The sequence below is a fragment of the Mixophyes fleayi genome, chromosome 4, assembly GCF_038048845.1.
Source record: "Mixophyes fleayi isolate aMixFle1 chromosome 4, aMixFle1.hap1, whole genome shotgun sequence".
In the NCBI taxonomy this organism is placed as follows: domain Eukaryota; kingdom Metazoa; phylum Chordata; class Amphibia; order Anura; family Limnodynastidae; genus Mixophyes; species Mixophyes fleayi.
Window position 1 is genome coordinate 236,797,237 of NC_134405.1, and position 26,860 is coordinate 236,824,096.

The 26,860-nt window shown below is 38.2% G+C and overlaps 1 protein-coding gene across 1 annotated transcript in view; it reads left to right on the plus strand.

Annotated features, from left to right (window-relative positions):
- Positions 1-12,839, plus strand: part of LGR5 (leucine rich repeat containing G protein-coupled receptor 5) — a 137,958-nt gene extending 125,119 nt beyond the window's left edge. The window contains exons 14-18 of the mRNA XM_075209526.1: positions 1,430-1,501; positions 3,828-3,953; positions 8,751-8,896; positions 10,774-10,857; positions 11,250-12,839. Coding sequence (XP_075065627.1) covers positions 1,430-1,501; positions 3,828-3,953; positions 8,751-8,896; positions 10,774-10,857; positions 11,250-12,325 — 1,504 coding nt within the window. The 3' untranslated portion in view covers positions 12,326-12,839. The remainder of the gene's footprint in view (positions 1-1,429; positions 1,502-3,827; positions 3,954-8,750; positions 8,897-10,773; positions 10,858-11,249) is intronic.
- Positions 12,840-26,860: the final 14,021 nt, after the last annotated feature.

Below are 26,860 nucleotides of genomic sequence, written 5' to 3' on the forward strand. Positions count from 1 at the left end.
CCTGGAATGCTCCTGGTTCTCAACCAAATCTTCTGCTTCATACTTCTTACCACTAGGTCCTGCAATAATTCCACCACTATAGGCAATCCAGCAGAGTGTTTTTAAAGCCTCCACCACCATCTGGTTAACAGAGCTATATACCACTTGCCTGTTCTGCAGCTCATCACCCCAGAGATCCACTGCTATTAACACTGGAAATAGCTCTAACAATGCCACAACACGTGTCAATCCAGTTCTTGCCCACTTTGGTTGCCACTGCTCCGCACACCACTTTCCGCAAAATATGCTCCAAATCCAATACTGCCTGCTACATCAGTGAATAGATGTAACTCAAAATGGCATACTTCCTCTGTACTCCATATTGTGTACCCATACTCGTCTAAGACATACAGCCACACCTTCATGTTCTCTTTAACTTCTGTTGTCAATCTTAAAAAATGATGCCAACAACAACATGCACATTTATTATTATTTACAATTATTTACCTCCCCCTTTCTCACGTCTTCTTTCTGCAAAGCAAAACAGATTTACTTCCCACGGCCTCTTCTGCAAATTTTAAGTCCGCCAACTGACTACTGAAGCCTTAATGCCCTCAGTGCTCCAACCTACTGGTGGGCTTACCCTTCTCATCTGACAGTACTTGTAACTAAGTCAAGTTGCCTTCATCCTCACTCCAGGCCTGCTCTTTACTTGCCTTCAAGTTGGTTGGGACTGGCTCTGGTCTTTCTGCCTCTCTCCGGTATATGAGTCCCCTCACTTGAGCCAGGCACATTCCTTGGCAGTGACCATACCCACTTCCACTAAGGGCTTCCTCTACTCTGTCATCCCAGGACTGGTTCAAAGACATTCAACACACCATAGGGGACTCCTCACTGAAAATATTACTTCATAGGAGGCAGAGGCTGCCTCTGATGACCTTGCCAGGACTTGTGTAACAGATACCCGACCACCGCGGAATAGCAGCAATAACTGCCACTCTGGACCCTTTCCTGCAATCTCTTGTCTCCGATCTAGCCTCTGCCCCTGTAGATATCACACTTTCCAGAGATCGCCGAATGTGCTGCAATGCCCTATTAACTAATTTAAACTATAATTAAAAATGTGGCTTTCCCCTGAAAATGGTCATTTTCGCAGTATTTTTATGTAAAAACTGATTTCAGTTTCTTACTTGTCCAAGTAATAATCATAGTTTGCCAGATTAAAACTTTGGGTCCATTCTTGTGTTCTCTGTCTTTTTTCCAATCAAACTTTAGAAATTCATACACTGAGCTCCTCTAGAAAGTTGTAGTTTATTCTCAAAGAAGATATTATTTGTTAAGCATTTCTTGTTTAATTTAGGTTGTATATTTAAATGAAGCATACAATCGATACTTAATTGTACAATAAATTCAATAGACTCATATTTTTTATTTATTTTTGTTGATACAGGGATTTGGCATGGAACAAAATAGCATTGATTCACCCTAACTCATTTTCATCTTTGCCTTCCCTCACCAAGCTGTAAGTAATATTCCAAACAATTGGGTTATATTGAGTTCCTCACTTTTAGGCTATTACAACCAAAACTAATCAATGATGTATTTATTCACAAAAGCCTATGGTAATACAAACTGTAACCATGCCTAATACTGACATTGGTGATGTCTAAAGCTGGGTACACACTACACAGTTTTCATCCAATGATCGGCTAAATCAGCCGACATACGACCGCTCGTTCAAAAGTCGGGTCAGTGTGTGCAGTGACACGATGGTCGAAAGTCTGCCCAAATGGACGATTGTCGCCTCATTTGGTTGGTCGTACCGTTTAATATTTTCGTTCCAATCTCGTTTCCGCTGTGTAGTGTGTATAAACTTCCGACCGATCCACAACAGTAAGTACGAAATTACAGGCATTGCTCACGACAACATGGCTGTAAAAAGTCGCTAAAGGGACGTCCGCTCTTCCCTTTATCGTCCTAAGCAAGGCTAGTGTGTATGCAGTCCATGGACCGAGCGATCGGACCATCGATCGCATGTAAAATCGCATAAAAAGTTGGTCGAAATTTCTGTAGTGTGTACCCAGCTTAAGCTATAGTATATGGCAGAGGTGCCATACTTATTTTAGTGCCTGGGCTTATATAATACTGTAGCATGCTTTTATTCCAACACATAACATAAATTAATGTATAATATACAGTGTTACACCTCACAATAGCACAAACAGTCAATGTGGATATACAATACTATTATATACTGACTGTAGGATTTATACAGACGCCTGCATGTACTAATATAGAAGTGTACCATAAACTGCAAAATGGAATATAAAAGAAACAGAGGCTGAAAGATGTATGTTGCAGATTGAAATTTTCCTAAAAGTGAGCAATATTAATGAGATAATGGGCCTGATTCATTAAGGATCTTAACTTAAGAAACTTCTTGTTTTAAGTCTCCTGGACAAAACCATGTTACAATGCAAGGGGTATTCTGTTTTGCACATAAGTTAAATACTGACTGTTTTTCATGTAGCACACAAATATCAACTTTAAATTTCAGTGTACAAATAAGCTATTAAGTATTTGTGTGCTACATGAAAAAACAGTCAGTATTTAACATATGTGCAAAACAGAAAACTAATTTGCACCCTTTGCATTGTAACATGGTTTTGTCCAGGAGACTTAAATAAGAAGTTTCTTTAGTTAAGATCTTTAATGAATCAGGCCCAATGTTTTTAGGTCTCAGACCATGCAATACCATACATCTCTAATTTCATATGCATAAGTCCAACTTCCAAATGTTTGGGAGAAAAGTAAGCATATCAAAATATAAGCTAGAAGTTTACTAAAATTGTCCTTTCAAAGTCAAGATATGTAGGTAATTATTTGTAAAGTGACTTAGTCCCAGTCATGCTCACTACCTCTGCCATTTGTTGTCATCATGTTATTTTGTGAGGCGCAGACTGATGTAGACAAAGCAAAACTGATTTAAAAGTTAAATAAATCTGATACAACCACAGTAGTAAAATACACACATATGTAATATAGTATATAAAATATAACTGCCACATTAATTGAAAATGTACTAGTAATGAAAGGGATTAATTTGCAATCAGCCAATCAGAATCGGCTAGTTAGCACTGCTGATCATCATCAAAATTGCATATTGTTATACGGCTTCTAACAGGTGTATATACATCTATGTGCAGGTCTATTTCAGTCACAATTTTACATGAGTCTCAATATCTTTATGTGACTTAAGTATTCCGAACACAATCCCAATTCCAAGTTCTTTCAAGGAAAAAAAAATGCTGGAAATGTAACATTTCTTTTGTATCAGTAGGGTCATTATCCTGAATTGTGATTGTCATTTTATATAAAATTAGTTTATAAAGAAAATAATACGTATCTCGGGGAGGATTTAAACAAATGAATTGATCCTAAGGGCCTGAGTCATTAAGGAGAGTAAAATATAAAAAAAAGAGTAGTTTTGCACCTGGGCAAAACCATTGTTGCATTGGAGGGGGAGGTAAATTTAAAATGTGGGGACAGAATTATATTTGGGGTAGTGCATGTCCTAGATCAACTTTACATTTTATTGTAAACATAAAGTTATCAAGGATTTGTGTGCTAGATGGAAAAACAGTCAGTATTTAACTTATGTGCAAATTAATAAACTAATTTGCACCCCGTGCATTGTAACATTGTTTGTCCAGGAGAATATTTACCCTTTTTTTACCTTACGTTCCTTAATGACTCAGGCCCTGAATGGCCAGTTTTGTTTTAACTGTAGTGTAGAACCAGTTGTACAATAACTTTGTTTTATATATTCTCTCTTTGTCTCTCTGCAGTGATCTTTCTTCCAACCATTTGACTTCATTTCCGGTAACTGGACTGCATGGTTTGACTCATTTAAAACTGACAGGAAATATCGCACTGCAAGAACTGATTCCAGCGGAGCATTTTCCAAAGCTCAGGTGTGCATTTAATTATAATACTGATTACTGGAGTAATTGTAGTATTCATATGGCTAACAAGGGATGTTAGCTTTCATTCCTTCCAATTAATCCCAGAATTTATATGTTTTTTAATTATTTATTGTTATTTATGTTATCAGGTTTTTTAATAAATTAAGAAAATTGTACGCAGATAGAAATGTATACATTAGTTAGGTTTAGTTAAGTAAAGACACATAAGAAAGAGTTTTGTGCTTATAGGAGCGTACAATCTGAGAGGGCTGTGACGAAACAGGGTGTTACTGGACTAAAGATGTTATATTCTTCACCCGTTTCTCACAGTGTAATGTACTGTTGAATCCTTGGCCCAGTCTAAGTATATACACCAGGGCATCGGTGTATTATGTGTATTATTATTTCATGTTATTAGGTACATTTTGCCCTTGATATTACTTGCAATATTGTATGTATTGAAAATAGAAAGAATATTGCCATATTGTGTGAAAATAACAGGACAGCAGAAGTAATTTTGCTTGTGTTAGCTAATGTAATTACCATTTGTCTCAAATGTCCATTGTTATGAGGTGCAACTTAGATTTGGTTTGTAATCAGAACAATGTCTGAGTTAACTAGTTGGCAGCCCAAGTTAAATAGCTAGGTCAACAGGTAATCTGAGAGGTAATTAGGTTAGAACTTCTAGATGATATGCAATGTACCTACACAGTAATATACTGGCTGAAATAGCATTGGGAAATGTATTAATATATATCAATATAAATGTTATTGTATCAAAATATATCACATACTCAGATTGTGTAATGCTGCAGATACAATGAGTCAAATGTCTTATTGTTTCACGTAGGAGTGTCATTCCCTGATGTAATATTGTAACCCTTTATTTAGTGTATCCAGCCAAAGAGCTAATTGAGTCAGGGCAATCCATTCTATAATCAGCGTAACAGAGACTGTGGGGTAAATGTATCATAGTGCGGGTTGTACAAGTCGCCGGAAATCGGCGAGATGACAGTTTAAATTTAAAGCGGCGCTGCCTTGTAAAGGGAAACTTTATGACACTCTTATATACTGCAACATTTTCATTAAATCACACTCACCATCAATTTCCAGTTTCCTAATTACATAATTTTCACCAAACTCCCTGCCTCTCATTTCCCACTTCCCATTCTACTCACGTGTACTGCTACTATTACCCTGTCAATGAAAGGCCACTATCACTATTAATGGGAAAATATCACTGTATTCCAGAAATAAAAGTTTCTCATACATTAAAACAAAGATTTAGATTACTTCAAACAAATAATTGGAAGGACATGTTATAGCATGTTTTTATTTTTGTACATTTCTTTGTAATTTACCGTTCCTGTTATGCATTCAAGATTACGATGAATAGCTTAAAGAAAATATGTCTACCACATTGTGTACTTGAGCACAGTATTGACAATAGTCGGCACGCTAGCTGTAGCTGACTAAAATTTCCCATAAATCTCACTAGTGCTGAAAGTTGCCATCATTAATGTTCTTGCTTTTTTGTAAAACAAAGGCTAATATGACAGTGTGTAATTACTGTTCACAGGTACTTTTATTTACAGCAAAATCAACATGAAAACTAAGGACAAAGCCAAGAAATAAGTCTTTAATCATATTTTACTATATCATTACCAGAACATTATGCCACATTTTTATGGTCTATTTCTCTTTATGATGTGCTGCCAGACAGATTTTATGTTGCTGTAATGAACATGTGTTGTTTACAAACAACTATTTCCTAACATCAGATTGGATTTAACATTGATAAACTTTTTACATTTTACCCCAATATTTCTCTATTGTGCAGCTATACTAGTCCTACATGAAAACATCATTATTATAGAATTTGATAGGTAATTGTATTGTGCACTTTTAGATTCCACCCTCCTCAACTTGTCCCTGCCCCATAAAGCTTCAATCCACCTTGAATATCTACCCAACTTCTTGGCAGCTTTATCCTCTTATTGCTGTCAAATGCTGAAGGCTGTTGGTTTAGTACAGGTACATCAATGGGATACATTGGGAGGTGGCTAGCTGAAAAAGGGTAGAATTGTAATTGCAGAGAATTCAAATGTATCTCGTATATATTCTCTGTTGCTGAATACATTTATATAATTATAACTGTTTACTGGGTTAGTGATTTCCCTAAGTACCTCTTTCTCATTAGATCTCAGTTGCACTGCTGAGTCCCATTGTACTTATTACATGTAGAAACAATAGAAGATGGCAGTACTCCACATGTCCATCACATATCTTCATTATTGGCAAATATTACAAAAAGCCACGTATTTCAAGCAGGTAAAATTGGCGGGATCCCTTGTATACCTTGGGAAAGATTGGTTGTACATGCAAAATGGCTGTTTTATGGGTTATTTCCTCTATCAGATAAGACTGGAGCAGACTATGTTTGTATATAAAAGTCAATCCTTATTTGTGAACAGTACCATATACACCAATCTGATGCACATGTGAAACATGGAAATAGGATGAAGAGCATTGGTATAAAGAAGTCACAAGATTTGTTGTCATCACAGACATTTACAGCTTGGCAGAGTTCCACATATGAAATATCAAAAAGCTACAATCACAACAAAGCACAATAACACCTATTGGAATACAATATGGATGATAACATAGTTTTAGAAACAAACACATATAGTTTTAGGAGCTGATGCAAGAAACTTTTGGGAGATGTTGGAAGACATTATCTACTTGCATCTATACATCCAAACGAGGGACAGGGGTCATTTGAGCCCAAGCCAAAGATTGAACAAAAGCATAGTTTGCAGGCATAACAGACAGGAAACAAGATAAATCTATACTTGACAGTTTAAAGACAGCCATGTGGATTGATATGGTCATGATCAATCAACTTACAGAAATAATGCTGAAAACTAACATTTATGACTCTCTGTTATGGTTCTCTGTTGCACAATATATAGTTATTTCATGTTCCAAATCAAGCATGGAGGGTGTGATTAAGTTGACTGTTCGCACTGAAAAAGAACTCTAAGTTTCCTTTGATCTTCTTCTATTTAAATGGACAACAGAACTTGTACATAAACACATTTCAACAATAATACACTAAATCTAGCACATAACATACAGTTACTTACCCTTGCTATTTAAAACAACTTCTGTTTAAGTTGCCAATGATGGATTATCAATTTACATCTATAAATAATGTTAGAATAGTTACGCTAACAATAAGGAGAGAAGGGAGTGCTTGTAAAAGCAGAATAATTGTTTCCTGTGTTCATTCATTGCAATTATGTGATGTCCCATAATTCAGAACGGGAATGCGAGGCCTGGGACACATTCCTTCTGTGCCTTTGTACATTTAAATAAATGATAGGACACTAAATCAGCCACTTGCTGAAAACATGTAAAAGATAGAAGAGATTTATAAGAGAATGGAGCCATAATTGCAGGAGTTCTTAAAAGAAAAGATTACATAAAATAACTGCAATTAACAAGGGCAAATAAAAGTCACATAGCCAAGGAAGAATCAAAGAGGAGGCAGTAAATATTATGTTGTGAAGATATGGGTAGTCTTTGCAGAATGATAGAAAGCTGAATACATTCCATGTACCCATTTATGTGAAACTCCCAGTGGCGAAGTAAGTAAATATTGTTCTCTCCTCTTTATCATTGAAAAGGCAAACTGTGTATATAACCGCTCTCTGAACTCCTTCATCAGACAGGCCGGGACGTCACGTTAACTGCATGATATGAACACTGCACTTTGCCACAATAAATTCAGTTTTTCTAGAAGATGCTGTTATTGTCAATATTTGATGACTCTAGCAAGTATGTTATACATACTATGTTAAATTGAAATGGTAATGAACACATTAGAGACACCCAAGAGCCCTCCAGTGAATTTCCAATCATAAGTAAAAAACAATTAAAAATTGCATGTCAAATGTATTTCAACATGCAGTGTCGAGGGCAATTGTACTTCAAATGTCAGTAAGTATAATCCTTAAACTCAATTTTAAAAAAAAAAAAAAGTATTTTTTACAAGTTTACTATTAGTCAGAGCTTCTTTGACAGCGCCGCGGCTGCTGTATAGGACAGCGCTGCTGAAACGGAGCTGCTGCGGCTCTCTCGCGTTTTTGTGTTTTTTTGTTTTGACAATCCTGCGTGCGCCCCTGTGTACAGACATAAAATATCTGTACACTGAATTCATCATATTTCTTAGAGAGATACTTAATACAGTTGTGTGGCATGAATTTATCATGTGTAATGCAGGATATCAGGATAACATCTCACTTAGGAAATTTACACAGTCCTAAATGCCAGTGATACATGAATGGATAACACAATTTATTTATTACTAATATGAATATGAAGTACATTAAATGCAACAGATATTAGTGTCTTAACCTATTACGTAAAAAATAGCGTATGCAATGTTGTTTCACTGCTGTTACTGATAATAAAAAAAAACTGTTTGAACAGACTCTTTGAGGGGAATTCAGTTGGCAACGAGGTGCTGCCGGACATTGCCTCAATGTCTGACTCCGCACACTGCAGGCCAACGGTGCAGAAATCTCTGCTCATTCCCTTGCATCACTATGGGACACCAAGGAAAATGAGCAGAGATTTTGGTAAAATCTCCAATGGGAAGTGTCTCTGCGGACTGTTCGGGAGACACCTCACAGCCAATCAAATTCCCCCCTTTGATGTAATTAATAGCCATTGTTACTGTTAACATGAAGAGATTATTACCAAAATAAAATGACTCCGTTTACCTTGTAATCTTGGCAGGATTATGGAAATGCCTTATGCCTATCAGTGCTGTGCTTTTGCCATTTGTGAAAGTGCCTTTAAACAGTCAAGTCAATGGAACAAAGATGACAACAGCAGCACTGATGATTTTTTTCGAAAGGATACAGGAATGTTACATCTACAAGGTAAGAATCAACTATTTGCTTTACTGTCTACTGTGAGACATAGGGGTGTGCAGCACATTTCTTCTTCAGGGAAATCTAGAGAGTGATACTCTGCATCATAGCGTGTCAATAACCTGGAGGGGGTAAATATCGGACAATAATCATCAAATGAGCACAGTTTTGCACATGAAAAAACATGGAAATACTGGTTTATATTATACTAGAACAAAACGTAAAATGCACTTAATTATACGTAGTGTTATTTTTGATGCATTTCATTTTTATAACTGAATGGTAAAAGCAGTTAATTATTACTAGCATAGAGCGATTGTAATTTATTAATATTATCTAAAATAAAAATACATTTCCAACTGAATATCTAGAGGAATACATCAGAAACTATGATAACATGTTATAATAGATATTGAGTCATAAAAGGTATTTTACTTTTCCTATTCCAGTTCATTGATGAACTTGTAAGGAAATACATATTTAACCATAATCCACCGACCATTGGCAGATGTAGAAGTTTCATTTCAGAGATAATTGTGCTTTTATAGAGTTGGACATATTTGTACCCAGTGTGTAAGAGTTGAGTTGTGACTTGATAGTGTTTGTAGTAAATAAGAAACTTTCATTACCCATTTTGTACCCAATATGATAGTGTAATGAAGTGTCATATACACAATCATCATAGTTTATTAGTAACACAAGTAGTGCAGTGTTATTAATAAAAGCAAAAATCACATTTACCATCAACTAAATAAAAATACTATTGTTTTTAAATTTGCAAATCAAATGGGAATCTTATTTCCTGCTGTAGTCCAAATGGCAATATCAATTAAGTAATGCAAATAGATGCCCCAAATTTCATACAATATAGCAGCCACACTAATGAACTAAGTACAGTTGGAGAGGTCAAGGCGCAATCAGCCAATCAGAAATGGTTAATTAGTGCTGCCATTCATTATATTTCCATTTCTTTGCACCAGTCCTCCAGCACCCGCAAGACATACAACTCCTGACAGGTGTATATGTGTCCTAAGTCACAATTGCATCAACACACCCTTAATGTACTCAGCCTACACTTGTCGTCCCTTTCCTCCCCTGTTCCACTTCTCTAGTTGGAAGGAATCATAGACTTGTGATTCCTTACAATATAGACGTATGCATAAGCATACATAGTATAGACTTATCCATAAGCATTTTTATTGCACATGCATAGTACAGAAATGCTTATTTTATGCAAAGAAAACAATGTACATCCCAATGCTCAATGTGTTCAAAAGTAAAATGTGTAAATCTATGTTAAAGTAAACCTACGGTCACTACAAATCAGTCTGCAGCAAGGGTTTCCATCTTGTTAGAAAAGCTAAAGCTAAAGAAAGAACCCCCCCCTTCCCACCCGATATTCACAGCCTAAAGACAGGAATTTCCCAACATTTCTATGTATTGAGTATAGTGTTGTCAACATTTAGTCCATGGATATAAAGTTATGATATCACTGGGGGAGAAGTGGAGTTTACAGAAGTGGCCAAGTTTGTATAGAAAGTCCAGCAGCGTGCAGCCATCTCAGCGTTACTAGCAAGGTGAGGGGGAACATTTGGTGCACATCAATGGGTACATACTGATGGAATTACAAAGTATCAGTTCCCCATATATCTATACATGGTAAAGCTTGACAACTCCTGCATGGCTCCGCGCTGCGTGGCTAGTTCTTCTGTTACTTGTTTCTTATGCACAGTGTTGGTGGCTTATAGTTATTTTATACCTTTGAAGAATTTTGACCCATGATTTGTCATAATAAAGTCATACTAGAAATAGATTAACTGCTAGATATGTTAGTGTTATTATGATAGAGGGCACAGTAGACTAATATTAAAATACTTACCCTTCAGATGATCGTGACTTTGAGGATTTCCTTCTCGACTTTGAAGAAGATGTAAAAGTTCTACATTCTGCCCAGTGTACACCATCCCCAGGTAAATGAGATTTGCTTTAAGTATAACAACATACATTTGGTCAATTACTGATAAAATAGTATCACCAAAAATAATTTTACAATGTAACATAACTGAATTTTGCTATATATTGTACTAGCAAAAAAAAGAAACATTTGCATTGTAATTTTATACTGTTCCCTTGGAATCCAAGCCAATTTGTAGTGCCATCAGATAAACCCATAATTCACACTATCAGGAAGAAGAGTCAGTCAATTCTTATGAAGCTAACATTGATTGAACCATCTCTCCTTTATTATTTATACTTGATATTTTGTGGATTTTTTCCTTATATGTTAATTGTATTACTCTTTGAGTGCATTGTTATATTTATGAGGATATTTTAATAACATATCTCTCTCTCTTTACTGCAGGTCCCTTCAAACCATGTGATCACTTGTTTGGGAGTTGGCTGATCCGCATCGGCGTGTGGCTTATAGTTGTTCTTGCCTTCATTTGCAATGCTTTGGTGATTGCCACAGTCTTCAGACATCTGTCATATATTCCATCAATAAAGCTTTTAATTGGTCTCATAGCCATCATGAACACACTGATGGGCATATCCAGTGGTGTCCTGGCCACTGTTGATGCTATGACCTTTGGAAGCTTTGCTCAGTATGGGGCCTGGTGGGAAAGTGGAGTGGGTTGTCAGATAACAGGATTTCTGACAGTTTTTGCAGCAGAAACCTCCATCCTTCTCCTTACTGTGGCTGCACTTGAGCGCGGACTTTCTGTGAAAACCTCAACTAAGTTTGAGTCAAAATCCTCATTTATAAGCGTCAAACTAGCTATCTTATTTTGCTTTATTCTTTCACTGGTTATTGCAGTGTCGCCTCTGCTGAGTGGTAGCACATATGGGACCTCTCCATTGTGTTTTCCACTGCTTTTTAGTGACCCCTCCTCTATGGGCTTTATGGTTGCTTTAGTCCTCCTGAACTCTCTCTGCTTTCTAGTAATGACAGTTGCCTATACCAAGCTCTACTGCACTCTGGAGAAAGGGGAACTGGAAAACGTGTGGGACTGCTCAATGGTAAAGCATATAGCTTTGTTGCTCTTCACTAACTGCATTCTCTACTGCCCTGTGGCCTTCTTGTCATTTTCATCACTGCTAAATCTTACATTCATTAGTCCAGAAGTGATCAAGTCAATACTCCTGCTAATAATTCCGTTGCCTGCATGCTTAAATCCTCTTCTCTACATTCTCTTCAATCCCCATTTTAAGGAAGACATCAGTGGTCTAAAAAGTGCAGACATGCTGTGGAGTAGATCTCAGCAAACAAGCCTGACCTCCATCAATTCAGAAGATGCAGAAAAACAGTCATGTGACTCCACCCAAGCCCTGGTAACATTTGCAAGCTCCAGCATATCATACGAGTTACCATCTAGTTCCTCCTATCAAATGACTGAAACCTGTGCATTATCGGCAGCGACATACATACCTTGTCACTGACAAGGTGGCCAAACTCACCGGTACTGCTTTCCTGTACACTACTTTAAGTACAATACTACATGCCTCTCATTTTTCTACTGTTCTTAAGAGAACAAAGTCATTCTGTTCTTCCTCCATCAACATTGCTATTTTTGTTGAATATTGTCAAAAAGATAAATCTCAGGATTTATGTTTAATCTTTTACAGGGTTATCTTGTATTTACTTTACATCATTTATTTTACTTGATCTAAAACTGAATGCCCAGAATGTTGTCAATACACCCTATGCTGCCAAGTTTTCAGTATTCATAATTCATAAAAAATGTTGTAATATTGTCTCTGGAAACGGAACAGTTTTCAGCAAAAGCAAAAAATGTGTCTAAAAGGCAATTTAATAGATAAACTATTGTAGAATACAGACCTTAACTTGTTAGAACATACATACAACATATGAAACAACTTCAATACCCAGACACAGCTTTCTAATATCTGGGGGTAAATGTATTAAGCTCCGGGTTCTTCAACACCCGCGAGTTCGGCGTCTTCGGCGTTTAAATTGAAAGCGGCGCTGCCTTGTAAATGGAAGTTTCCCTTTACAAGGCAGCGCCGCTTTAAATTTAAACGCCGAAGACGCCAAACTCGCGGGTGTTGAAGAACCCGGAGCTTAATACATTTACCCCCTAGTGTGCTAGTGCTGAGCAGCCACATGGCAGATACATGGCATTGTATGAAGCCTCCCGTTCTGTTGACAACACACACACTTTTCCGTCTATTGATGGGCCCCAAAATATCTTTACTTTTATATTTAATTTTTATTTTTCGGAGGTCATGAATCTCTGAAATAGGAGTAGAAATATATACTTTTAACATTGTAATTTATCATTTTAGTATGTCCGATTTAGGTAATGTCACACCAGGCTACTAAGCTGTAGTGTTTTGTAGCTAATTTTATTCTTCTTTGCTTGTCCATTATTGTCTATATGCAAAATGCTCAGCTAAGAGGCATCCAGAATCTAAAACTTAAATTTTTTTCTTTTTCATCATCTATTTATATAGCACCACCAATTCTGCAGCGCTGTACAGAGAATATTTGTCATTCATAACAAATCCCTACTCCATTGGCGCTTACAGTCTACAGTTCCACACACAGATAGACTAGGGTTAATTTTGTCAGCAGCCAATTAACCTTCTAGTATGTTTTTAGAGTGTGGGAGGAAACCCACGTAAACACAGGGAGAACATACAAACACCACACAGGTCTTGGCAAAGGCCTTTATCAGGAATTGAACTCATGGCCCCAGTGCTGTGAGGCAGAAGTGATAACCACTGAGCCATCTTGCCTCCCATGCTTTTTAAAAAAAAATTGTTGTCATGACATTAAGGAGCACATGCTAGTTGTTTAAAGGCAAGCTTAATCCTATTAATTTGGCACACCAGGGTGACCTCTCAATGTGAGCACACAGAGAATGTTGTATAATAAAGTCAGCATGGTGGTTCTCTTAATCCAGTATCTATGACCGGTTTCTCAACTAGTGTAGCATGCCTTCCAACTAGGATTCCATAAACAATGGTGGATTAAGTGAAGGATCAGTAGACCATTGCACATATGAATTATTATGTTTATTTAGACTGGGTTCATGTGTGCTGTATGTTTAATATAAGATCTTTTCAGCTAGACATTTCGCATAGCTCCTTATTTATACAAATAATATGGCACTCCTCATTCGTTTGTATTCCTTCTAAAATAAAATAAAAGTACAATTTCACTCAGTTATGCTTTTGGAATTCTGCATATCAAGTTCCGTAAATATCTTAACATATAAAATCACAAATTAGCTCAGGCCCTCAGAGCTTTATAATTAGTTTTGTAGTGCATAACCATCTGACCATTAATGGTTAACATATGAAGCACTAGACTGTAAAGGCATTTCAAGACACTTTTGGAATCGGCTATAGATATAAAACAACTAACATCAAAATACTGGACATGGTAAAAGTCTACTGAAAATAAAACTGTAACACAATCATTCCAAAAGCAGCAACAAAATAACAGAGAATAGTGCCTACTAAGTCAGTGTTGACATTGGCAAATATAACCTCACTGACTGCATTGTGAAATCATAATTTTATTAACTGTAGAATTGTGGCAAATTCTGTAATTTTGTCTGACCTCAAATGGGCCATATAATATTAAACTGCTAGGTGTATAAACACAGACTGCATGCAGTTGAATAAGTGTAAATAGAAAATATGGATTGTTTCTCTATGGACCTAACATTAGGGGCTAGCTTTACTGAGCTGCGGAATTGAAAAAGTGGGGATGTTGCCTATAGCAACCAATCAGATTCTAGCTTTCATTTATTTAGTACCTTCTACAAAATGACAGCTAGAATCTGATTGGTTGCTATAGGCAACATCCCCACTTTTTCAAACCCGCAGCTTAGTAAATCTAGCCCTAAGACTCTTCGTAGTAAACCATAGTCATTGCTCAGTATTACAGTTTAAGGTTCATTCGAATCATTGAAAGCGAAGGAAATTAACACTGAGCCACTATTCAGCTCTAGGTAAAATTTTAGTTACAAAACTGGGTAGATTTGCAAAAATACGAATTAACAAACCACATTATAAGAAAAATTTAAACATGGAGGAAAATTTGAACTATCATCTATGTTTCCAAATTTTATTGGGATTGCTGAGTTCAATTTACTACACATTGTAAATTAAATTGTTCCTATTCCTATGACAATATTTATCAATTAGTATTACTTTGCAACTAAGCCAGTGTGCTGATTTATTGCATTCACAAAGAGCTAGGTAATAAATATTCATGAGCCTTTCCAGGAAGCTGTTACAAAACACATATTACATGTTACACCTTCCTTATACTTTGGCTGTAACCTTCCTTTAAATATGCATATAAATAATACACTTCAATAACTATTGAAGTGAAAGTGAAATAATAAAAATATTACATAATAAATATTGTATGTAAATACTCTATATCTGCTAAGATCCGTAGTACAATATATCATGTATCCCAATATAATAAAATAATGATTTAGAGGACATTATAGCTCTAGAAGTACAAGTAATTAGTTGTTAATTAATCTAGTACACTTTAGGCAATCAAAGCAAATATCTGATTGGTTGGTTTTAATTACTGCACAACTTCACTTTTAAATAGCCCCCAATAAGTTAGAGAATAATAATAATGCTGATTTAAATGTTTTTTTATCTTGCATTCCATTAACTCATTTAGGACCAATCTAGCCTGTAAAACAGATAGGTATCTTTGTTATAAAACAGGCTTTGTCAATGTGTCCATCACCGTGTGTTAAACTAGAACTACCAGCATGCTTGCTGCTCATACTGATAGCACTAGTTTAAAACATCTGTACAGAGACCTATTGACTTAAATGGTTGCGTTTAATAACATTTTGATTTAAGAGTGTGAAACATTCTGATATGGAAGACCATTTTGTTGATCAATTAACTTTAAAATGTAGATATACCAGTTTTTTCTTTTGCAACCACATGATGGAAATTTAAATGACAATGTTACTCTGTATGTGATTATATCTGGCAATTATTGTATATAATATATTTGTTATAATTGTATATAATATAGTTGTATATAATATATTGTTGTGTGCAGCAATTATATTTTTCCAATCGTGTCGTCCTGTGTGTGGTTAAATTGCTCACAGATCTGATCATTTACAATTAGAAAATGTCAACTCATGAATATCAGAAGTATGTTGCACACTGGTATCATCTCTTGTACTACAGACTAGATATTGCTATAGTCAGTAAGTGGTCAGATGAAAATGAAAGCAAAAATACTAAATACTTGTTAAGAGGACATAAAAAAGATATCGACTGTGGTGCCATTCGTTTTATTTTCTTAAACTCATACATTACAGTCCTGGATTCAAAGCAACACTCAATATTTTAAAATTGAAGAAACCTAGTAGTAGTATAATGTATAAAATAACTTTAAATAATACCTGCAAGCTATCATATAAATAGATACAAGGTTTTATTTTTATAAGCATGTTTGAAATATTGTGATTAGAAATGTGTACCATTTAAATGAAAAACACATAATTTTTTATGAGATATGTAAATATATAACTGTATTTATTACTTTGGCAATGATACAATAACAACAAATGGCATACGTGGAAACAGCTTCAAAATGTGTATTCTGCTCATTCATTTTACTGAGGTTGTTATCTGTATATATTGTATATAAAAGTTGAGTGCCTGTACATAGGTTATTTTGGCTAGCTTTTTTATTGGTGTAACAGATATATGCAATTTGTAATAAAATTTGTGATGAAACAATGAGGTCTCCATTTTCTGACTGAGGAATAATAATGAAATGGCACGGCAAATTCTGTTTTTATTCAGTTAGCTGTACAACCATGTATTAATAGTATGATGTGGTACAGATGTTTTGAGCAATATTCTTGAATAAAATGAAACAGTAGAGAATACCTGTGCGCTCACTGGCTTATTGTTAGATACTAGTATGTGTGTCTGGTCCCGAGTTAGGAAAACTAACACTAAATGAAAGTTAATTGCCAGAAATTCCAACATTTATTATATATCTCTGTGCATATAAAAACAACATAGGATCACAATATAAATAAAAGGCAGTATGGATGACTTCGTTCTGAGCCTGTGTACATATATGTCAACACACTATGCATAAAAGCAATTCTTGATAGGCATAAATGTTATCTTCATAGGTGCCAACTATATACATGCTATATATGGTATTATAGCCATGTATATATATATATATATATATATATATATATATATATATACATATACAAGTTAACCCGTGCATGATACTCATGCATTCTAGTCAAATCAAGCTACTTAAGGTGTTAAAAAGGTTCTTGTCATGCATTTGGGCCTAGCCCAGGTCTCCTTAGGGGAAGAGCGTTACTTCCCGACGCAAGCGCCCTTTTTTAACGTGGTTTTGTCCACATGTCACCACCTCATCATTTTTCTCCATCACCTCATCCTTCATCTTTATCGCCACATCTATCCAGATGTCTATCCAGACACGGGGATCTCTCTCAGCGGTCCTGAGTATCACACTCCTCTCGCTCTGTCACCCCCGGCAACCACCAACCACTCCCCACTGTCACCCCCGGCAACCACCAACCACTCCCAACTGTCACTTCTCCTTCAAGAAATATATATATATTTTTTTTAAATCTTTATAAACACTTTTAACAATTAACAAATTAAATAAACAAATTAAAAACATCTTAGTATACCAAATTTCAGCCCTTGCTGAGTTTTTTTTTTCCACACACACTAAGAATTTAGTAGGTCAGTTTATAACTCCGCCCAGCAGGTGGCGCTGCAGCTTGTTTTTTTTTTTCTCACACACACAGACTAACACACGCCACTAGGCTTTTATATTATTGATATATATATATATATATATATACATGGCTATCCTTATAGATCATCCATTCTTAAGTGCCACCATATAGCTGTCATCTTTTGTCTCCTCATTTTTCTATTATTGATATTAAGATATGTACAACTCCTCATGACAATTTGGGTTATTTATACAGAGCATCCAAGTATATATGTAACTAAAACTTATACTAAATGTACAACTGTTGGTTGTGGACATTTGATATCAATTGTATTTAAGTCTCCTTCTGCATCACGGTCCCCCAGCACTCATGTGAAGCCTGGGTTTATCACTTATATTGCACCTGATGCTCCCTGAGGAATATATAAGACACTAGCGTGATTAGCCAATTGGAGACATATAAACAACTGGGATCTCTATAAATAAACATCAACTACCACTTGAAGTATTTCCCTTGAAAAAATCATTCTGACGAAACGTGTTGGGTCTCCGTCCTTCATTACTCTATTGGCCAAACAGCTTACCGGATGTGACATCATACCCGGAAGTTAAGACCGGAAGTACGCTGCGCACCGTTTGTGGAACGCAGCCTCTACCGTCCACAGTAGCGGGACTGATCACCCCCTACCATCCCTACCATCTACACACCGCTAGTCCTATTGGTACAACATCAGAGCGGGACACCAGGGACCAGACAGCACGACCGGCATCATCTCGCAATAAACGCAAGTATAGGTTCCACTCCGATGTGGAAATTATTATGGATACATAGACTGCCAAATATCACCAATAAGCATCCTCCACCACGTTTCTGTATCTGCTATTGAGGTCAATGACACCTAGTGGCTCACACGCCACCATCCATAATCATTACCGCATGTGTATTACTGACATTTGCCTCCTATATTCCAGCAAACACGCCGCTCAATTGTGAGATCTCCTATCCATGTTTGGTCTTTTTATATTTATATTTTATATAGTTATTATTGTATTCCACTGTATTATGGGTCCATTTATGCCTATCAAGAATTGCTTTTATGCATAGTGTGTTGATATTTATGTACACAGGCTCAGAACGAAGCCATCCATATTGCCTTTTATTTATATTGTGATCATATGTTGTTTTTATATGCACAGAGATATATAATAAATGTTGGATAACAATAATCCAGTGAGCGCACAGGTATTCTCTACTGTTTGAACGTACAACTAGGGAGGGATCCCTAGTCCTGATAGCAGCTCCTGCAATCATCAGAAGGTGAGCGCATAGTCCCTATTTTTTGCTGCTATTGAATAAAATGAAACACATCTTCACAATCCATAGATTTAAAGTTGAAAAAAGGGGTCACAGCACTCAATATCTGATGATGGATACTAACTCTGACACTGTAAATCTCTGATCAAAAAGGGGTACCCTGCAGGAGGGCTTCCAATATCTATTACCATAGATTTATAGTTGACCTGTCGCATGACTGCACTGTCTGTAGGGTACAGGTGGACATTAATGGTCATATGCTAGGGCACAGAGAGAGGGTGGGTCTGGTTATTATGTCCAGTCGGGGTTATTATGGTGGTGGCGGATGGACGCATGCACGGCACTGACTTTTCCTGAAGTAGTGTATGCAGCATCACTGGTGGGGAGCACAGTCACACACCACATAGGCCCCATGAAGTGCTCACAACTTCACACAAGTTTTCTCTTGACAGCCCTGGACATATGATTTGCATTTACTGCACTGGCGATAAAGACTTGATAGTGAATAAATCCTTACATTGACAAGATAAGACAAGTATTCTAAAAATGGAATACCATTAAAACGCTCCTGATATTGTTATTCTTTTCCCACACAATCTTTTATTCCTTTCACTTGCAGTTCCAACTAGAAAAGTTATTATTATATTGGAATGCAAGGATGACATGGGCACCTTATGTCCTGATCCTTTCTTTTCCTCGAAGGGCTCCATGACAGCCCTACACAAAATCTTTTGAACTCCATGATAAACAACATGGGCGAGAATATTCAGACTCTTATGGAGTCCAAGGAAAAGAATTATTGGGACAACATTTGCCTATTTCCTGCTTAGATATAGTATGTACCCCAGCAATGAACTTATAGGGTAACAAAACAACCAACACTAACTATAATGCATGTAAAATGTTATTGAACAAAACCCTAAAGGATTTTCCTTCCAAAATGTGAATCTGATTCTGATGCTACGTCTATGAAATAATATCGTATGCAGAGATGACCATCCTGCTGCTTTACAGAGATCCAGTACTGTGTCTTGAGCTCCGTACGCCCAAGAAATTGCTGTTGTCCTGGTTGAGTGTGCCCTCAGAATTTGTGGCATCTCATGGCCGTTCCCCTTGTAAGTCTGCAAAGTCACTTCTCGTATACACCTTGAGGTGTTACACCTTAATATTCGTTTCGTGCTCCATCTGTTAGTACAGAAAAGTGGGACATATCCTGTAGAAGATCAAGTGGGCTTCATATCATGGCTTAATAAACAATATTTAAATCCCATGCTGCCAGAAATGGCCTTACATTTGGTCTTATTCGTTTCACAACCTGAAAGAATTGCCTACGATCATCCAATGCTAATCTCGACGATAGTGCTGACATCTGTACTTACTCTAGCCTTCCCTGAAGAAAAACCAGCACCTGTGCAACAGTGCTCTGATGAACAGACCTCTGCTTACATCAAAGAGAGATTTTTGGCCATATTCTATAGTATGTTTTTTAAAAAAATATTTGTTCCTGGCTTGTAGGAGTACATCATTCAATTTCCGTGAAACTCTTTTCTATCTAAGTATTGCTCACTCACCCTTCACACCATGAGAGCTTGCTGTTTGGGGTTCGGATGGCATACAGGGCCATGATGAAGCCGATCCCTTCTAAGTGGTAGTGGCCATGGTTGCACCCATGTAAAGCCCCAACCTATGGCGTACCAACGTCTCTGAGGCCAAACGGGAAGAATCACTATCAACTCTGCTTTCTTCATGATTTTCCTAAGGATTCACGGAATAAGAGTGAAAGGAGGAAAGATGTCCCCTATGATGTTCCAATGTATTGTCAAGATATCTATCTTCTCTGCTTTGCACTCTCTGAATTGGGAAAATAACTATCTGACCTTGGCATTCTGATTTGTCAACATTATGTCTACTTGTGTTATTCCAAATCTCTGCACTATCTGGTGAAACACTTCTGTATTCAGTGACCACTCTCCTAAGTGAATATGATGGTGACTGAGGTAGTCTGCCACTGTATTGTTTCTGCCTGCCATATGTAGTGCTGAGAATGATAATATGTTGGTCTCTGCCCATCTCATTATCAATTTGAATTCTTTTTCATTTTTTGCTCCTCGTACTCCCTTGACAATTTATCAATGCTACAAATAGCATATAGATAAAACCCATACGTGCTTGCCCTCCAAAAGGGACTGAAAGCACTGAAGTGCACACAAGACCACTCTTGGTTTCAACATATTGGTTTCCAACGTAATTTTGTCCTGTGTCCATATACCTTGCACTACTTGTGTGTGTAGATATGCACCTTAGTCCTTTGTACTGGATTCAGTTGTCATGGTTATCCATACTGGCTCTGAAAGTGTCCTGGATATTTTCTGAACTGGATGCCACCAAAAGAAAGCAAGTTCTCTACACGCAGAGCAAGTCTGATGTTCTAATCTAGGGAAGCCTGACAGAGAGCACAATGACTTAGTAATTCCCACTGAAATCCTCCCTGCTAAGGAAGAATATATATGGCTGAAGAGAACATCCCTAGAAGTTTTAGGCAGAGACATATTGGAGACTGGTGTAAAGACTGAATTTAATGTGCAAGATGCTGCATTTTGCACAGATTGTCCTCCAATTGTGACACCTTGTCCTGTACTGTGCCCAGGAATTTAATTTGCTGCAATGGTGTTAGTGTTAATATGGAGCAAACAGGAGATATCGCAAAGCAAGGGGGAGTGTTAATATGGAGCGCTACGCTCCGTCTCCATCTTGGTAGTGGTGTCCCCTGTGGTGTCCCACCCACATCGCTCTACTTAACATACACAGACAGGAAGTTCAGCTCTCAGCAGGTTCCTCCACTGACAGTTGAACTGTAAATGTGTCATAACTGGAGCTGCATCCCTTTTGTGTAAAACTTATAAATAGATATATAAAGTGAACGGAGGCACAAAAATATATATGAGCAACCTGATATTTGACTATGCTCACAATATAAGCTTATTGCCATTTTAATATTAATATACCATAATAGTATTAAGTGCATTAACTGCATAAGCTTGTCATATTGCCTGACTATTGCAGTCAGTATTAACTGTGAGCACTTGTATATATGTATATATCATTTGGTACAATAAGTTCTGAAATAAAACCAACAAATTGGTTAAGTCTCAAAGTTTCTTGTGGTTTAATATCTACAACCAACGTCGCTGATACCTATTACATATAACAGCGCATGTGCCCTGATAATAGTTTTCTGCCAATAGTTGGATGACCTTTTTTTCACATTTATTAACCAACCATATTGCTGTAAGAATGAGATTACTTCTGACATGTGGCACTGACCCTTGATTTTGCTAATACAAGACTATTATCCAAGTAGGGCCAAATCACAATGCCTATTTTTCCTGAGGGAGACAATAATGACCACAAAAACTTTGGTGAAGTTCTGGGCAAGGTTGACAGGCTAAACAGTAGACAAGTAAATTGAAGATGTGGGCTAATAGACAAAACCTGAGATACTGATGATGTTTACTTGCTAATGGAATTGGTAGATAAGCGTCAGGGGAAGGCTGGTGTCACGGGCACTAGGAGTCTTTGCCCAGGATATCACCAGATGATGAACTTACCAGAGTAATATAGCTGGTACTATGGTTCTCTGGTAGCAGGGTGACAACGGAACAGGAGAATCAGCAGATGGTGAGAGAATGCTCAAAGAAAGTCTATGACTAGCAGCAACTGGTAATGAGTAGATGAATGTACACGAGGAACCAGAGGGACAAGTAAACGTGAGGAGAGTCAGTGGTCTGCGTACAGCAAGTTGTACCACTGCTATAGTGAGGAGGAATGTCCAGGAGTAGCGAGGAGGTAGTGAGAGTCAGTGGTCTGCGTATAGCAAGTTGTACCACTGTCTATAGTGAAGGAATGGATTCCAGGTGTAAGTAGGTAACGGGGAAGTCAGTGGTCTGCGTATAGCAAGTTGTGCCACTGCTTATGTGAGAGGATACTAGAAACTGGTGTCACAGGGAAACAGGAGTCAGTGGTCTGCGTCAGCAAGTTGTACCACTGCTATATATATGTGAGATGGGGCACGAGGAGATGAATGTAATGCAGAGGATACACGGGCACACGGAACTTGATCCCACGATGATATCCACAATACAATAATAACTGACAAGCGCTGCTTGAAGTATACAAAGTCACTAGAGTGATCCAGGTAAGAGGACACAAAGTCAATAGTCACAATAGCTTCAGTAGATAGAAGACTCCGGAGATGAACACAACACAGTCCAGACGGATATGCAATACAAAAGCAAAGTCAATGGAAGGTATGCATACCGTGGTTCAGGAGAGCAGGCTGTCAGTGAGACGTGCAGGGATACCTGAACGGCTGAACGCCGGCAGGAGGAGAAACCACTGGAGGATGGAAGCGGAAATCAGGTTGGTTCAGCGCACGGCAGGTAACCAGTATAAACGGAGCAATACTCAAGAAGCAGGAGTAAGTAAAACTGGAAACATGATGAACATGGGAGAGTTGAGGCTGTCTGGTATCCGGCAGTAGTAGCGGAGGCAGCGGAGGGAAGACACGCTGAACACGGGAGAGTAGAGGCGGTCTGGAATCCGGTAGTAGAAGCAGATAGGAATCAGTGGAGAGCTGACACGATGAACACAGGAGAGTTGAGGCGGACTGGAATCCGGCAGCAGTAGCAGATAGGAATCAGCTGAGTGCAGGCACGATGAACACAGGAGAGTTGAGGCGGACTGGAATCCGGCAGCAGTAGCAGATAGGAATCAGCTGAGTGCAGGCACGATGAACACAGGAGAGTTGAAGTGGTCTGGAAACCACAAACGTAGTAGACGGGAATCAGCTGGAGCTGAATACACGAGGAAACACAGGAACACCTTCAGAGGCTCATGGGGAATGAGACTCCAAGATCAGGCAACCAGGTAATGATCACAGGTGGTTTAAATAGGGAGGGTTGCCTGATCATCCAATCAATTAAAAGCAACAGGTACTGAAGGTTTAATAAGGGCTGCACATGCGCAGACCCTCAGGATGGCGGACTGCAACGGTTCCTGAACACAGGAGAAATGGCACTCACAGTCCGGTGAGTGACAGTACCCCCCCTTTTAAAGGTGGGCACAGAACACCTGGAACCGGGTTTGTCCGGAAACTTGGAATAAAACTTCTTAAGAAGAGCTGGAGCGTTGAGATCTTCTGCTTTAATCCATGACCGCTCTTCACTTGAATGATCCTATATGGACCAATAAAACGAAGAGCGAACTTCATAGATGGGACCTTCAAACGAATATTTTTGGTTGATAACCATACACGATCTCTGATTTTAAGTGGTGGAATAGCCCGTCTCTTTCTATCTGCAAAAGACTTATATCTGACAGATGTCTTCTTTAAACAGGTTTTGACCTGAGACCAAATATTTTTGAAGGTCTGACAAACAGTCTCTACAGCAGGAACTTGGGTGGGAGGGAAGGCAGGAAATTCCGGAAAAGACGGATGGTGACCGTAAACCACAAAGAATGGAGTTTTAGAAGATGATTCATGATACATGTTGTTATGAGCGAATTCAGCCCATGTAGAGCAAATCTACCCAGTTGTCTTGGTTGGCTGAAGAGAACATCCTTATAAAAGTCTCAAGATCTTGATTGACCCTTTCGGTTTGTCCGTTTGATTGAGGATGGTAGGAGGATGAGAGTGATAATCGGATACCCAAGGTCTTACAGAGGGCCCGCCAGAATCTGGAAACGAATTGTACTCCTCTATCTGAAATAATCTCGGAAGGACATCCATGAATACGGAAGATTTCTTTGATGAAATAATCAGCCAGAGTAGATGAAGAAGGTAAACCGGTCAAAGGAACGAAATGTGCCATCTTCGAAAATCTGTCCACCACTACCCAAATAGTATTGTACTTTTTACTAGGAGGAAGATCAGTAACAAAGTCCATACTAATATTGGTCCACGGCTTGGAAGGAATGGGTAGTGGTTGAAGCAAACCCGCTGGAGTTCTGCGGGGAGTCTTAAACTGGGAACACAATTCACAAGCAGCCACAAAATCTTTGACATCTCTCCTCATAGAAGGCCACCAGTAACTTCGAGAAAGAATTTCAAAAGTCTTGCGTTCACCAGAATGTCCAGAAAAACGAGAAGAGTGAAACCACGAAAGGATTTTCTTCCTAAGAGCAGGAGGCACGAGGGTTCTCCCAAATGGTAGCACCTTAGTGGAAGAAGCAGCCAGAGAAACACATTTGGGGTCTAATATAGAGTGGTTGGGACCATCTTCAACATCTGAGGAGGTCACAAAAGCTCGAGATAGGGTGTCTGCTTTTTTATTTTTCGCAGCTGGTTTGAAGGTTATGATTAGTTGAAAACGAGAAAAGAAAAGAGACCATCTTGCTTGACGAGGATTCAAACATTGAGCAGACTGTAAATATGACAAATTTTTATGATCAGTAAAAATTGTCACAGGATGACGAGCTCCTTCCAACAAATATCTCCATTCCTCTAATGCTGCTTTTATAGCCAGCAACTCCTTGTCCCCGATGGTATAATTCTTCTCCGCAGGTAGAAGACCCCGAGAGTAAAAGGCACAAGGATGGAATTTTTGTTGCTCCGATCTTTGGGAGAGAATGGCTCCTAAACCAACATTAGAGGCATCTACCTCTAGGAAGAAGGGAAGCGTCACATCAGGCTGTCGAAGAACAGGAGCGGAGGAGAAGGACTCTTTGAGAAACTGGAAGGCTTGAAGGGCCTCAGAGGACCATTGTTTAGTATTGGCCCCTTTACGAGTTAGGGATGCAATCGAGGAAAAATCTTGAATGAAGCGTCTATAGTAATTGGCAAAACCTAAAAAACTTTGAATTGCACGAAGAGTAGTTGATTGGGGCCAATGTAATACAGCATTCACCTTTTCTGGATCCATCTGAAGACCAACTCCGGAAACAATATATCCCAGAAATGGAATCTGGGGCAACTCGAATGAACATTTTTCTAACTTGCAGAATAATGAATTTTTCTGGAGTCTGGAAAGAACCTCTGGCACATGTTGATGATGAGAAGGCAGGTCCTGCGAAAAGATCAATATGTCGTCCAGATAGACAACGACACAAACATATAACAAGTCCCGGAAGATCTCATTAATGAAACCCTGGAAAACAGCGGGGGCGTTGCATAACCCGAAGGGCATTACTAAATATTCATAATGCCCGTCTCTGGTGTTGAAAGCTGTCTTCCATTCGTCACCGGACCGGATTTGAATTAAATTGTAGGCACCACGAAGATCCAACTTGGTAAAGATCCGGGCTCCCTTGATACGATCAAATAACTCAGTAATTAAAGGAATGGGATACCGATTTTTGATAGTTATGGCGTTAAGTCAACGGAAATCTATGCAAGGACGTAATGACCCATCCTTCTTTTTTACGAAGAAAAACCCTGCTCCAGCGGGAGAGGTAGAAGGTCGAATAAATCCTCGCTGGAGATTCTCTTTGATGTACTCAGATATAGCTTGAGTTTCAGGTAACGAAAGTGGATACACACGACCCCCTCTGAGGAGTCTTGCCAGGTTGAAGATCAATCGGACAGTCCCACGAACGATGAGGAGGAAGACGTTCAGACTGAATTTTATCAAATACATCGGCAAAAGAAGCATACTGAGGAGTAAGTCCCGGTGAACAAGGTGAAATGGAGGATTGCTGTATTTTGAGAGGAACGACTTGAGAGAGGCAACGATGATGACATTCAGGCCCCCAAGACGTAACTTGAGGAGTGTGCCAGTCAATCTGGGGAGAATGACGTTGAAGCCATGGAAGGCCTAATACAATCGGACTGGTAGTAACAGGAAGAATTAAAAATGAAATTTCTTCCTGATGTAATACACCAATTTGAAGGGTTACT